Source organism: Vidua chalybeata, chromosome 1, assembly GCF_026979565.1.
Source record: "Vidua chalybeata isolate OUT-0048 chromosome 1, bVidCha1 merged haplotype, whole genome shotgun sequence".
In the NCBI taxonomy this organism is placed as follows: Eukaryota; Metazoa; Chordata; class Aves; order Passeriformes; family Viduidae; genus Vidua; species Vidua chalybeata.
The window spans coordinates 17,508,779-17,521,314 of record NC_071530.1 but is presented as its reverse complement, the minus strand read 5'-3'; the positions used below and the strand labels follow the sequence as shown (position 1 = coordinate 17,521,314).

Sequence of the window (12,536 nt, the reverse complement as noted above, 5' to 3'; positions counted from 1 at the left end):
GAACATTGACTCTTTAGCATATAGAGACTCAGTTTTAAAAAAATTAGCTAAATCTGTGTCTTATAGACTTAAGTCTTGTTCGACTGACCAAAACCCTCCATAGCAGATGTTGAAACATAGTGTAATCTTTTTTGCTACAGAAAGGGAAGGATTCTCAGTGATGTGATTTTTCCCTCAAATGTTTTATACAGAAATGATTGCTAGCTGTTTGCCATATTTTAACCTAAAGATTGATAAGACAAATTTCCATTTCAAGGATGTAAGGTCTATAGGCAGTAGGAACAAGGAAGAGCTATGTGCTAAAGAAATCCCCACCCTCAGGTAAATGTATTACATGGCTGCAGTTGAAAAGCACATGATCCTGTGCTTGCACTAAAAAATCTTCCTTTTGCCCTCAAAGCAATTGTGTGGGACAGCACCCAGTATTTAGAGGCTCAGATAAACCCAATATCCTCTTTCTCTGTACCTGAGTCATGCGAAGTCCAGGAACATGTGGCTCAAGAGAGCCTATGTAGAAGAGTATGGGGTTTTATTGAGCAACGTGGGGGGTTTGTGGTGGAGGAGAGAAGATGGAAAACAGCACAGAAAGTGGGCTATATATGACAGAGTGGTGAAAAGATAAATGAGAAGGATGGTCTTTTCTTGCTTCTCATGTGTACCTCTTTGGTGTGCCTAGACTATCACACCAAAGAGGTACAGATGAGAAGGAAGAAAAGACCATCCTTCACATTTTTAAACTTACCATTAGTAAAGAGTCTGGAGGAGAGAGAAAAGTGGAAAGAGAGGAAATACCAGCCATGTGGCAGAAGACACTGTAATCCACTGGGTAAAGCTGCCTGACTTCTGGTGACCAGCTCAGGTCGCTGCCCAGCCCACATGCCCCAGTGAACCTTTGCTGGGCACCCCAGACTCTCTGGCTCCAACAGTCTACCCTTTGGTACACTCCACCCAGGGCCTGAGTTCTGGCTTAAAATAGCAGGTGAACTTCTCAGAAAGGGGTTGGGTGCCCAGGTGTTTGTGCCCTGCCCAGCCCAAGGGAGCCTTGATTGAGGATCTGTACTCTAAGAGCTATTTAAAAGCAAAAGTAAATAGTGTTGCATACAATAGTACTCAGACACAAGACTTTGAGCAATAGATCAGTCCCATATTCAAATTATTTTCCATCTTAAAATATTCCATCTAAAAGATGTTATGGTGGAAAATAGGAATTTTTCTTTGACAGATTGCTTTGACTTACAAGGAATGAATGAGCTTATACAGGAATATGAAGTCCAGAAACTGGGGGAAATTAAACCCGTTGCTTTCAAATCTTCCCATGGAAATTTTCTCCTCTCTGCAATGTAACATTGGAATTTTCCTCTCACTGCAACCCACCATATCCTAGTGGCTCTGGTTTCTTTGACAGATACTATTCCATTTGTTGTAGCTTTATCTGAAGCAACTAAACAGGACATTGTGTAGCTTGTACAGTAGAAATCTAGGAGGATTTTCTTTCTCTGGGTTCTTCTCTTTGTGGAAAGCATCTGTATCTGCCTGTCCCTGAAGAAAACGATCCCAAATCTGCTCAAGTCAGTAGGAGTCATTTTCTTCTGCTGGCCCATGGCCAGAGTCAGTACACACAATATAACTTAGTATGTTGCAGTGGTTCTTCAAGCCAATGGAAAACTATCTTGAATTCCCTCTTATAAAGTGATTAATACTGTTATAATAGTTATATTTTAATTATATCTTATTTATAATTCCAGACTAGACTTACTCTCTGTGGAAATGAAAACATTATGCCATGTTCCTGTTGACTTTGTAATTTTTGTCTGGCTCATTTATGACCCATCCCAGTACACACCTTTGTTCTGTTACACTTATTTATTATTGTTCCAGCCACAATCAGGTTTTCTTCTTTCTAATACCTGATACTCCAGACTGTTGATCTCTGGCCCTGGGGAAAGTAATTTCTAATTCCTGAGTGCAGAACCTGCTGTGATAAGAACATCTATTGTTTATATACTGATGCTGCAATTCCCTTACCAGTGGAAAAACCTGTGGTGGGGCAGGAATAACCTCTTGCTTCATCTGCTGTGGATCACTGTAACTAAAATGAATCCAGTCACATTATGAAAGCAAGGTGTGTGAGGGGAGGAAAATTCTGTAGCTTTCAGATCAGCAACATCCACTGTACATTTTTTTGTGCTCTCTAACTTTAGGAATGTGGAGTCAGGCTTGGTGATACGCAGTTTTTACAATCCCTTGAAGGTGCTGGAAAGGGAAGATGAAATTGTCAGCATGAATTTTAGAAATGATAATTTTTTTTCCTTATGCAGTTAGTCCTCAGCTGACTTTTTCATCTTCCTGTTCATCCACCTTACCCCAAGGGCACCAGGCATGCACATGATGCTTTCTAGAGGGAAAATTTCTCCTGTCTGTTGTTGACAACATTCAGCCATCCAGATAGGTCATGGCTGGGCACAGTGAGGTTCTACACTCTCAAAAGCACGTGTCCATTGCAGATTTTTGCCAAACCTATCTTAACAAAGCACTAATACATTTTTTGGAAGTTTCCCTTTTCTTTTCCTTGCTTGCTCATTCTTTACTGCTGCTGCTTGCAAAACTATGATAAAATGTTCGATGACTTTCTGAGCATGTGTTTCACAAACCCTCTGAATCACTCTTATCTTTGCAATGACACATGTTACATAGGGTCAGACTGTTTTCATAAGTTGACTGTGTTATCGTCAATGAATGTGTGTGTTTTTCTACTATGCTTTGTGTATCCTTTGTGTAATAAAGGCCACATCAAGTCATTAGCAAAATCTTAAATCCTGCACTGAGGAAAAAGGCTAATTAGTTGTAGTATTTCTTTTTCTTGTCTAAGGACTTCAGATATGTTTGTGATGCCAGAGCATCAGCATTTTTATCCTGCTTTGGAATCAGTGAACTCTAGCCTGTGTGTCTGATCAATAAACTGTTTAATTCTGTCAGTGGCTACATGTATGTGGAACACCTGGCACCACAACCCCTGATTGCAGCTTCAGTAGCTGTGAATATCAGATTAGGGTGAGATGGTATTTGCATAAGTAAAAGCATTTTTTAAACCTCTTATATTCCTTTAACATACAGCCCATTTTATTGCTATTTATGGTTGTTATTTTTGTTAGGCACTGAGGTCCCAAAGTGTTTTATCTATGCAGATGTAAAATTATTTTGTCTCAAGGGTTTGTTTTTATTTCCTAATTTTCTGTAGACAACCCACATCATGTTTTGCTCATTCAGTAATTTTGTATCTGAGGTGTTTTTCCTTTTCTTTCCAGATGCAGAGAGAAATTGCTTATACAGGACGAGATGGCCAAAGTGGTTCCCGCCCTGGATCTGCCACACACCCTCTGCATGCGATGCCCAGCTCACCACCCTCCACCCCGGTGCCCCACTCCATGCCTCCCTCTCCATCCAGGATTCCCTATGGTGGGGGCCGGCCCATGGGTGTGCCAGGCAATGCCACCATCCCCAGGGACCGGCTGTCCAGCGTGCCAGCCTCACGCTCGATATCGCCCAGCCCAAGCGCCATTTTGGAGAGACGGGACGTGAAGCCGGATGAGGACATGAGTAACAAAAACCTTACCCTGATGCGAAATGAAAGCCTGTACGGTGACCCCTACTTGTTTCACGACGGGAGGATGAGCGTGGCTGCACCGCACTCCGGACACCCCCTCGATGTCCCCGATCACATTGTGACCTACCATCGCAGTGCCATGAGGTCATCCAGCACTTACTGCACCCCATCCATGCAGCCAGAAATGCTGGAGCAGTCCTTGTACAGACAAAAGTCACGGAAGTACCCGGAGAGCCATTTGCCCACTCTTGGCTCTAAAACACCTCCAGCCTCACCCCACAGGGTGGCTGACATGAGAATGATCGATATTCATCCTCACCATGGCCCTCACATTCCCGCCCACACCATCCAGCCTGACAGGTCTTCCCCCAGCCGCCAGTCCTTCAAAAAGGAGCCAGGACCGCCCGTGTTTGTGGATGCGAAAGCACGGAGTGCTGTTGGCCTGCCAGGCATGGCCGAGGCAATGCCCTCTCCCGTGGACAAGCAGGCTTTTGGCTATGGGTCACCCACAATGCCCAAGGACAAGGAGACAAGGTAAGGCAGAGCTGGGGCTTAATTTATGCAAATGAGAAACGTTCCTAATCTTCACATCCTTTGTCATTTAAGACTGGGGACAATGTAATGTGTAGGAGGCTGCTGCACCAGGCTGCAGTGTTTATTAGCTGTCTGTCAAGGTAGTTAGCAATTTAGGGGAGATGTGACACCATCCATTATTAATTTGAAAGTATTGTCAACCCATGATGAATCCCTAGTTATTTTCATTTGTGTAAATTTCAGTCATTGGAAAAAATATAATAAAATAAAATGATTAACTGGGATTTTTCTTTGCAGACAGCCAGATCATGTTACAAGAACAAATGATGTTCTGTTCCTGCTAATAAGGGAATATATTTCACCCCCGTTAAGAATGACACTCTGATATTACAATTTTGGTTCTTTATGGAGTGAAGTTTTTCTCATCTAGTGTTAGGAAATGGGAAGAATTTATCATTACTGTCTTATCTCCTGTAAAGCATGAATTTGCATAAAAATAGGACAGTTGTTTACAATAATCTTCCTTGAGGGAAAATTGCTGAGAAAAGCAAGTCTGTCCCAGGGAAGAAATCGAAACATGAATACTGTTCCAAATAATTTTTTCCAGCATCACAAGCAGTTGGTGACCTGACTGTTGTTAACTTTTGTGCAATGGCAATGATGACAATGATCTCTCCTGTCTTTTCAAAGATCACATTTACACAGAGGTCTGTGAAGGCTTCTCCTGCCTCAGACCCTGCCCTGGGAGAGAACAATCATTGCACTGCCAGGCGGCTGCTGTGTATTTATATGAGCTGCCTTAATCTCTAGCGTATTATTTGTGCTGTTAACTTTTATAGAGCTCTTTAGGGAAGTGAAGATGAATAGCTGGAAAATGCTGAGCTCACAGAGGCCAAAGGTAACTGCTGATTGCCTTAACCACTGGAAAGATACAGAGCTTCATACAGACCCTAGGCTTCCCCTCTCTCTAAGCAGCTTGCTCAATAATTAGTTGCCGCTTACCATGCTTGGCTAGAAAAAAAATGTGGGTTATGAGGTCCACTGGAGGGGAAAAAAATGGAAAAACATAAAGAAAAACAGCCACGCACAAAAATTACAGGCTTACAGTTTGGTAGTTATGACATAAGGGTATGAGATAGGGCATATTACAATCTAAAGTCTGTGAAATTGGATTTTGATGTATCTGTCTCCAAGAGAAAGTTGCAGGTATCTGAAATTTCATTTCAAGCCACCATTATTACATCTAGGAAATTATTTGAAGTAAATTTGCCAATTTTAATCCATTTACAGATTGAAAATTTTACGAAGTTCATTATAGGAATTGAAAATAAGGAAGGACACCAAAAACTTTTGTATTTGTACAATTTTCTGTCTTCTCTCTGGGCATCTCAGCTGTTCGCTCAGCTGCACAGATATGCACAAGGGTGTTTGTGAATGGATAAAGAGAAACTACACAGATAGTTCTGCAGCTCCTTAAAAGGGAGTTTTGCACCAGGTGTTTTAATTCTGGTCCCAGAATATATTAACAATGAAGAAAACAGCATTTGCATAATTGCACTTCCAAATAAATACATGATCTTAAAATTCAGCATGGTGTGTATTAGTCACATGGCACTGAAAGAATAATTTTGAAAGCTGTCTTTATGGGTTGTGGGATTTTTAACCTTGAGGAAGTGTGACTTTCTAAAAATAATTGTAAATATCAAAAGGAATTAATGCAAATTGGTGTGTTTTCTAACTACTGCAATATTAAGAATTGTGTTTGAGTTCTACAAACACAAAATGCTCTAAGCTTTAATTTAGCTTTATAATAATTTCATGAACTTTGAAAGTAAACACTGTTTAAACTATGCTAAACTAAACAAGGGGTTCTCCATGTTCAGGTGCTCTTTTTCTGCTTCATCAGGAATTGAGCTGTTACAAGGTTGTTATGGATACCTGAAGGGTGATGTACATAATGGCAGAATGGTATCCCCTACCTTATGTAGGACTTAGAGTTTACACCCATAAACATTATTGGCTTCCTTCTGTGAAAAAGAGTATTTTTGGGAATGTAGAGATAGGGCTGAATTCATTTTCTTCCAGGCATGGTAAAATGAGGTGTAGCCTGCCTTGTTGTGTACGTTATCCACTTGCTGATGCCAAGTGCCGAAAGCCAGGCCACAGCAAGCACGTGGCAGCATCTTCAGTCAGCCTGTGTGCAGAGGTGTCAGCTGTGGGCAGACAGTGCAGCTCTTAGCCTTGGAGCTACCGAGGAGAGAGGTCTTTTTCATCTCTTCACTGTGGCATGAGAGACTCCCCATCCTGACTCATTCAGGAGCAGGTTGAGGACCCTGCAGGCACCAAACCCATCATCTCAGCACTGCTGTTGCTTTATTCCCTAGTGGAGTGTGCTGAGAGCAAAGAAAACATCTCTTGTGTCATGACTTTATGGAAAATTCCTCGAAGTAGCACTGTCACAACCTCAGGACAATGCAAGTTTTAGTATAAATCAGGGGAAAGACTGAAAGGGATAGTGACAATGTCAGAAGTAAAAGTGGATATCTCTTCCCATCTCTATCCTCTTTCAATTTTGCAGTTCAAGGCTGAACTGGGATATCTCTGTACTTTATCAGAATATGTTGGGTACTTAAAACAGATAAGACCTCTCATTGACTGTATCCTGGTTTTGTTGAAGAAAATGGTTCCATTACCTATGGAACATTAACTGCAGCAGATTTGGATCTACAAAAGATGGTATTTCTGAGCTCTTCTACTGGAGTTTCCCATTTTAATTTGACACCACCACGGAAGCCAGTTTCATCAAGCCTGTTATTTAAGACAGAGTTGAGAGGGATTTAATTGCTTCACATAATGCTTTCTTGTAATTGTTTTACCTATTTCCAAGTTAACTACTTCTGTGATATAAAGGACTGACTAAATTCTTGCAGTTAATTAATTTACCAGAAGAGTCACATAGAAAGTTCTTTTACAACAGTGAGAAGAAACAAATTCATGGAGATTTAAAGAAATAAAAGATGTTAATATTCATGGGCAGGAAACTATTAGAAGTTACAACAGCTTACAGCAGTTCACCTTCAAAGGGTCATCATCTCTTAAATCTGAGGTCTAGTGGAAGAATGAGTAAATTTTTGTGTGTGAGCATGAGTTGTTTAAATTGCGATTTGCTGTCATATTTTTGGATGGCTCATTTATGTAGCTTGTGGGACATTTCTGGAAGTTACTACAGGCAAAGCAGATGTTTAAATGTTGATAAATTGGAAAAGAAGATGTTTTTCCAAAACTGCATTAAATTAAATGCTGTTTAACTTAAACTCTTTGCATTTATAATACATGTTGCAAAATTCTAGATTATTTGATAGTGCTGAATATATATATAATAAATGCTTCTACTCTAAACCAGCAAGATAACTCTGTAGAATATTTTTCCTCCAAAAGTATTTTTGGGGTGTACTGTGGCTCTCTTCTGCCTGAACACAACTTTTGTCCTCTTCTTTTTATACCATACTAGTGAGAAAAGGTGATAATTGGATTGAGCACAAAATGTAATCACATCATTGGCTCATGGCTTGCAGTTCAAGACTAAAGTGTAATGGCCATGTGTAGATTATTAAATATTGTTCCCCCCACAAAACTACTTTATTGTTTGATATGTTGAAGTACAGATGGACGCTCTAGCCATTTGGAAAAATGGCCTTACTTTGTAAAGTCATGAACAGTGAAAGACTCCATCAGCAATGCACTGAGCATTTTATAAGGGGGGCTTTACAAATACACTGTCTCAGACACTTTTCACAGGGCCAAAACTGCATATTCCTCTGTGAAAGGTGTTGAATAACCAGGCATAAAAATTGAAGTCAAATGACCAATACAGGATGGAGGAAAGGTAAACTGTATTTTGTCTTCCTTGTGTTAGAGGAACTGTTTGTAGGAATATGAGATGCAGGCTCTGGGATAAGAGTTGTCAAATAGTGTAACACCTGGTGTGTTTGAGAGCTTCCTTACCTCTTTAGCTTCAAGATGTAGGAGGTTTGAGTTAAATCTTCTCCTTAGAAGACTGACATATTCACCTTTGTGAATCCTTCTTTGGGAAGAAAGCAGAATACAGAAGAATTCTGCTGATCTTTGGTTCCCACCCTTCCAGGACACCCACTCACTCATCTATTTTGGGGAATTTGCAATAAAGTTTAAGACACCTTCACTTGATTCTGAGAAAGCCATTGGGAAAAACAGCCTACTCCTGTTTCCTTTATTTTCCCAGTGAGGTAAAAAAGTTGTAATGAAATGTTTCTATAATAGAGTGATATAGAAAGAAATGTGTATTTCTCTGTCTCTTACCCCCTTTCCATTGCTTCATTTGGAGCTTAACTATAAAATAGGAAGTCACAGAAAATTTTTTCTCCAGGAAGGTGTGCCAGGTAGTTCACGATGCAGATTTGGTGTTTGAGTACATCTGTTGTGGGTGACGTGTTGCACAGCCTGGGGTTGGACAGGAATGTGAATGAACAGTTACACAGACCAGTTTTATTCTGTGTATGTACAAACTATCTTCTCAGTGATGTGAATATTAAAGATCTCCCCAGGAAAGGGAAGTAACATGTTACGATAAATGGCATTGCTGTGACAAGTGGATACCAATTCAGCAGTATGCTGTACCCCTTCTTGGAATTACTTCCAGTTAACTGCAATAGAAGGAGTAACATGAAAGATCAGTGAATCTGTGAGGAAGAAATCTCGTGATTAAATCTGACGTATCAGTGCACGCTCCCCAGAGAAGCAAGGGCTTTGGTCCTGCTGAATCTGGGGAGCAGGACACTAAGGCAGGGCCCAGTTCCTGAACATACCTAGAGCCAGAGCTGTGGGTCAGGCTGCTGGGGAGAAGAGGGCTGGCACATGGCCTGTCCCTGCCTTCCTGGCCAGGGTCTGTGAGAAGCCAAAGCCAAGTCTGACAGAGTTCTGCTGGGCGTCACTTCTGACCTTGTCCTCTCCTTTCCTCCCCCACCGTGCTGCCACCTCTGACTCGCCCAGCATTCATGGGAAAACAATGTGAAACAATGCCTTTCTGTGCTCGGGCTGATAAAATAGCCATTTCTTTCCCAACTGCTGTAAAAGGGACCCTCCCTGCTCTTCCTGGGTGGTGGAGAGATGCAGCTTTATCTGGGGAATTAATCTGGGAGCAGAGATGGGTTGGCTCTTCTCGGGCTACCACCCTTCTGGTGGCAGCAAGCAGAGGCACCACTTTGTTCTGTCTGCCTGACCCTCATCCCAGCCTGCACTGTGTCACTTGAGTGCCAGCCTGTCCTGTGCCCTGGGAACCTTGGTCTTTCCATGTCACTGGAGTGGCAGCCTGTCCCATGCCTGGGAACTGTGGCCTGCCCAGTGCAGGCAGAACTGCTGGGACAGGCTGGTCCCACCTCCCCCCTCCACAGCAGTGAGCACAGCGAGGGGTAGAAAACACAATGCTGAGAACAAAAAATCACAATTTTTGTCATGGCAGTGCTGGCGTCCCTGATAGACCTGGCCTTGCACAGCAAGAGGAAAGGATTTTTTCCTCCCTTCTGGAGCAGTGTCTGCTCCAGCCCTGCATAAGGAAGTTGGAGGCAAAGGGGTCCACTATAGATCCTGTCCGTGCTCCTCTGGGGCTTTGTGGTGACAGAACTGGGCCACTAGCCCTCCAGCCACATCAGCCCAGGTTACAGCCCCACCACCAGGCCATCTGCATCCCTCCCTGCCCATGCTGGAACGTGCTGCCTCCCACCACCTTCAGTCCAACCACCTCCAAAAATCAGGTTGTTTTATTTAATGCCTAAAAGGCACCTTTCAGACACCTGTTTTTGAAATGTTTGATGCTAATGGCCATAACAAGTCTGGGTGTTACAGTGAAATTATTACAGGAAAAATCTGCCTGGTTTCTAACAGAGTAACTCCAGAGCACATGTAGATTCTTCACATTCTTAATGCTTTTACCATATGAAAAATAATGTGTTCTGTGCAATTGATTCCAGTATTTCATTCGTTTTTCATCATCTCCTATCTTGGAACTTCCCTCTCTCTCTTAACAACATACTTTCCTAGATTTCATGGCGAAGGACAAGATCAGCTTTGTGTTGCCGTAATATCTTTTGAAGCAGAAAATTGTTTCCAGATTATCTAATGTGGGATGAAAAAAACATCATATTTATGGATTGGTAAAACAGATAGACTTCCAGTTGAGTTTAGTTCCAGGAAGGTTTTGTGATGATTATCTGGGGAAAAAAATATTTTCATTATTAAGTGTCAAAAATGCTGCATTAAAGTTTGTTAAAGTATATTTATCCCTGGGTTTTAGTACTTGTTTTTGTTCCAAAGGTTACTGTGACCTGCACCAGTTTCTTATTTTAAAACTTGTAATAGTGGAAATTCCGTAATGTATTTCTTGGTTTGAAATGAATTAAGTCAGATTCACTAGTCTTCTCATCACCCTTCAAAATACCTTTCAACACGAGGACAGAAAAGTAAGATGTGTGCACTGCATTAAGAACATGTCTGCTGGCTGGGAACTGACTGAGCACTCTCTTCTTCCCTGCTTGTGTCTGTTACCATCTCATTACTTGTTTTGCTGCCCTGTTTTCTCAACCTCTGGGTATCTCTGAGTCTCTCCTGGCTATGGTACCTGTGTGCTATCCCAGGAAACCTCATTCATTCCCTGAATGTGAATGAAATAATTAGCCTGGATAAGCCATCTGTCTGCAAGCAGGGGTGGTTACTTGCTTTTTATCATGTCAGCTTGCTTTTGGCTGTTATTGATACCTACATTTGAGTTTATGTGACTCTTATTGATTGATGCTGTTGCTTTGGCCACCAAACTGCAACTGCAGCTGGGGTGGCCAGAGTTTGGCTGCTCCCATGTGCACAGAATGCTGCTGTGGTGATGGATGGGCCATGCAGCATGCTGAGTCTGTGTCTGAGTTTGTGTGTCCCATCTTCTCTCATCAGTCGCTGCTGCTGGTGTTAACCACTTGCTTTTTGAGGAGTTTTCTTCCTAGCCATCTTCCAAAACCACAGCCTGCTGTTAGAATTTCCTCCTGCAAGTCTCCCCACACACTTAAGTGCTGTAATAGAGGGATGCCTTTTCAGAAGGTCCCATGCTGATGTGTGTCCATGTTGTGGTGTGTCAATGACATACTGGCACGTATGAGTAGGCACCTGGGTGAGCAAAAGGCTGGTTTGGAGCCGACTGAGGAAGTCCCCTCATACCTGACTAATATATGGATTTATGCAAACAGATAAACACACAAATGTTAGCCTTCGCATAAAAAAAACAGTTATTGTTCTTGTTTAGTGACCTTTGGATCTTATGGAAAGCATTGCTTATACTTACTTGTAGAACTTGCAGTTCTACATCTCTTTTCTTCTACTTTTTGGGAATTTCTCAGGATATGCGCATGAAATAAAATCTGTTTTATTGTAATATTGCTGTACAGTCTGCATTTGGTGTCCTGTGCCTCTCTGTCACATTTCTGTCCTTTTCAAAGCAGACAGTTGTGATGTCAGGTGGAACGGATTTGGACTGGAAAGTCGTCAGCTTGGGCAGATTAAATGCTTCCCAGACAAAAACCCTGGGTCTGGAGAAAGTAAAAATAGTGACAAGAAGAAGTGTAAAGTCTTTAATCCTGAAACCTTAAGTACAGACAAAATGATTGGCCCAGTGTAGGAAAAAGAGAAAATGCATGTAATGCTGAAAAAGACTTTTTCACTAGTTCCAAGTGGCATTAACAAATTGTTTTAGGTGCCTGTCTTGTGAGGTCATTAGAAGTTTATTACTTGGTTGTTTGTTTTGTTCTTTTTAACTAAGCAGGTTTTTTAAAATTGTCTGTTACAACACAAAAGCTGTCCAAACCGAGATGTGGTAAGCTGCTGCAATAAGGTATATGCAAACTGTACCCAAGGGCCTTTGCACAAACTCTGTAGTGTCTTTCCAATCCTGTGGTAATCGTTCACCTAGAAAAACAAGTCTGAAAGCAAATATATCTGGCTTTAACAAACGGTTCTCTTGTCTTACAGAGAGAGGATACAAGCCATGGAGAAACAGATTGCCAGTTTAACTGGTCTTGTTCAGTCTGCGCTTTTTAAAGGGCCAAATACAAGTAATAGCAAAGATTCTTCTAGGTAAAAACAGAATTCATCTGTAATGATTTTAGTAATCAATCAACAAAAATATATCTGAATGTAATAGTAAAGAAATCCTGAATGCTCAATCATTTTTAAGTTTCTTTATCATCTCCATGAGAATGCTAGGCAGAGAGGAAGAATATGCCAAATGATAGATGGATATTAACTGCGATTAGTCTTCCTTGTAATAAAAAGAAATAATGTAGCTACATCTCTGTGCTTTCTACTGCTTATACTTCATTCATTG

The 12,536-nt window shown here is 41.5% G+C and overlaps 1 protein-coding gene across 4 annotated transcripts in view; it reads left to right on the top strand.

Annotated features, from left to right (window-relative positions):
• Positions 1-12,536, top strand: part of KIAA1217 (KIAA1217 ortholog) — a 178,075-nt gene that overhangs the window by 124,509 nt on the left and 41,030 nt on the right. For 3 of the 4 annotated variants that reach the window (XM_053945687.1, XM_053945677.1, XM_053945669.1), the window contains exons 6-7: positions 3,306-4,138; positions 12,182-12,286. In XM_053945687.1, coding sequence (XP_053801662.1) covers positions 3,306-4,138; positions 12,182-12,286 — 938 coding nt within the window. The remainder of the gene's footprint in view (positions 1-3,305; positions 4,139-12,181; positions 12,287-12,536) is intronic. The other variant, XM_053945692.1, reaches the window with a different exon arrangement.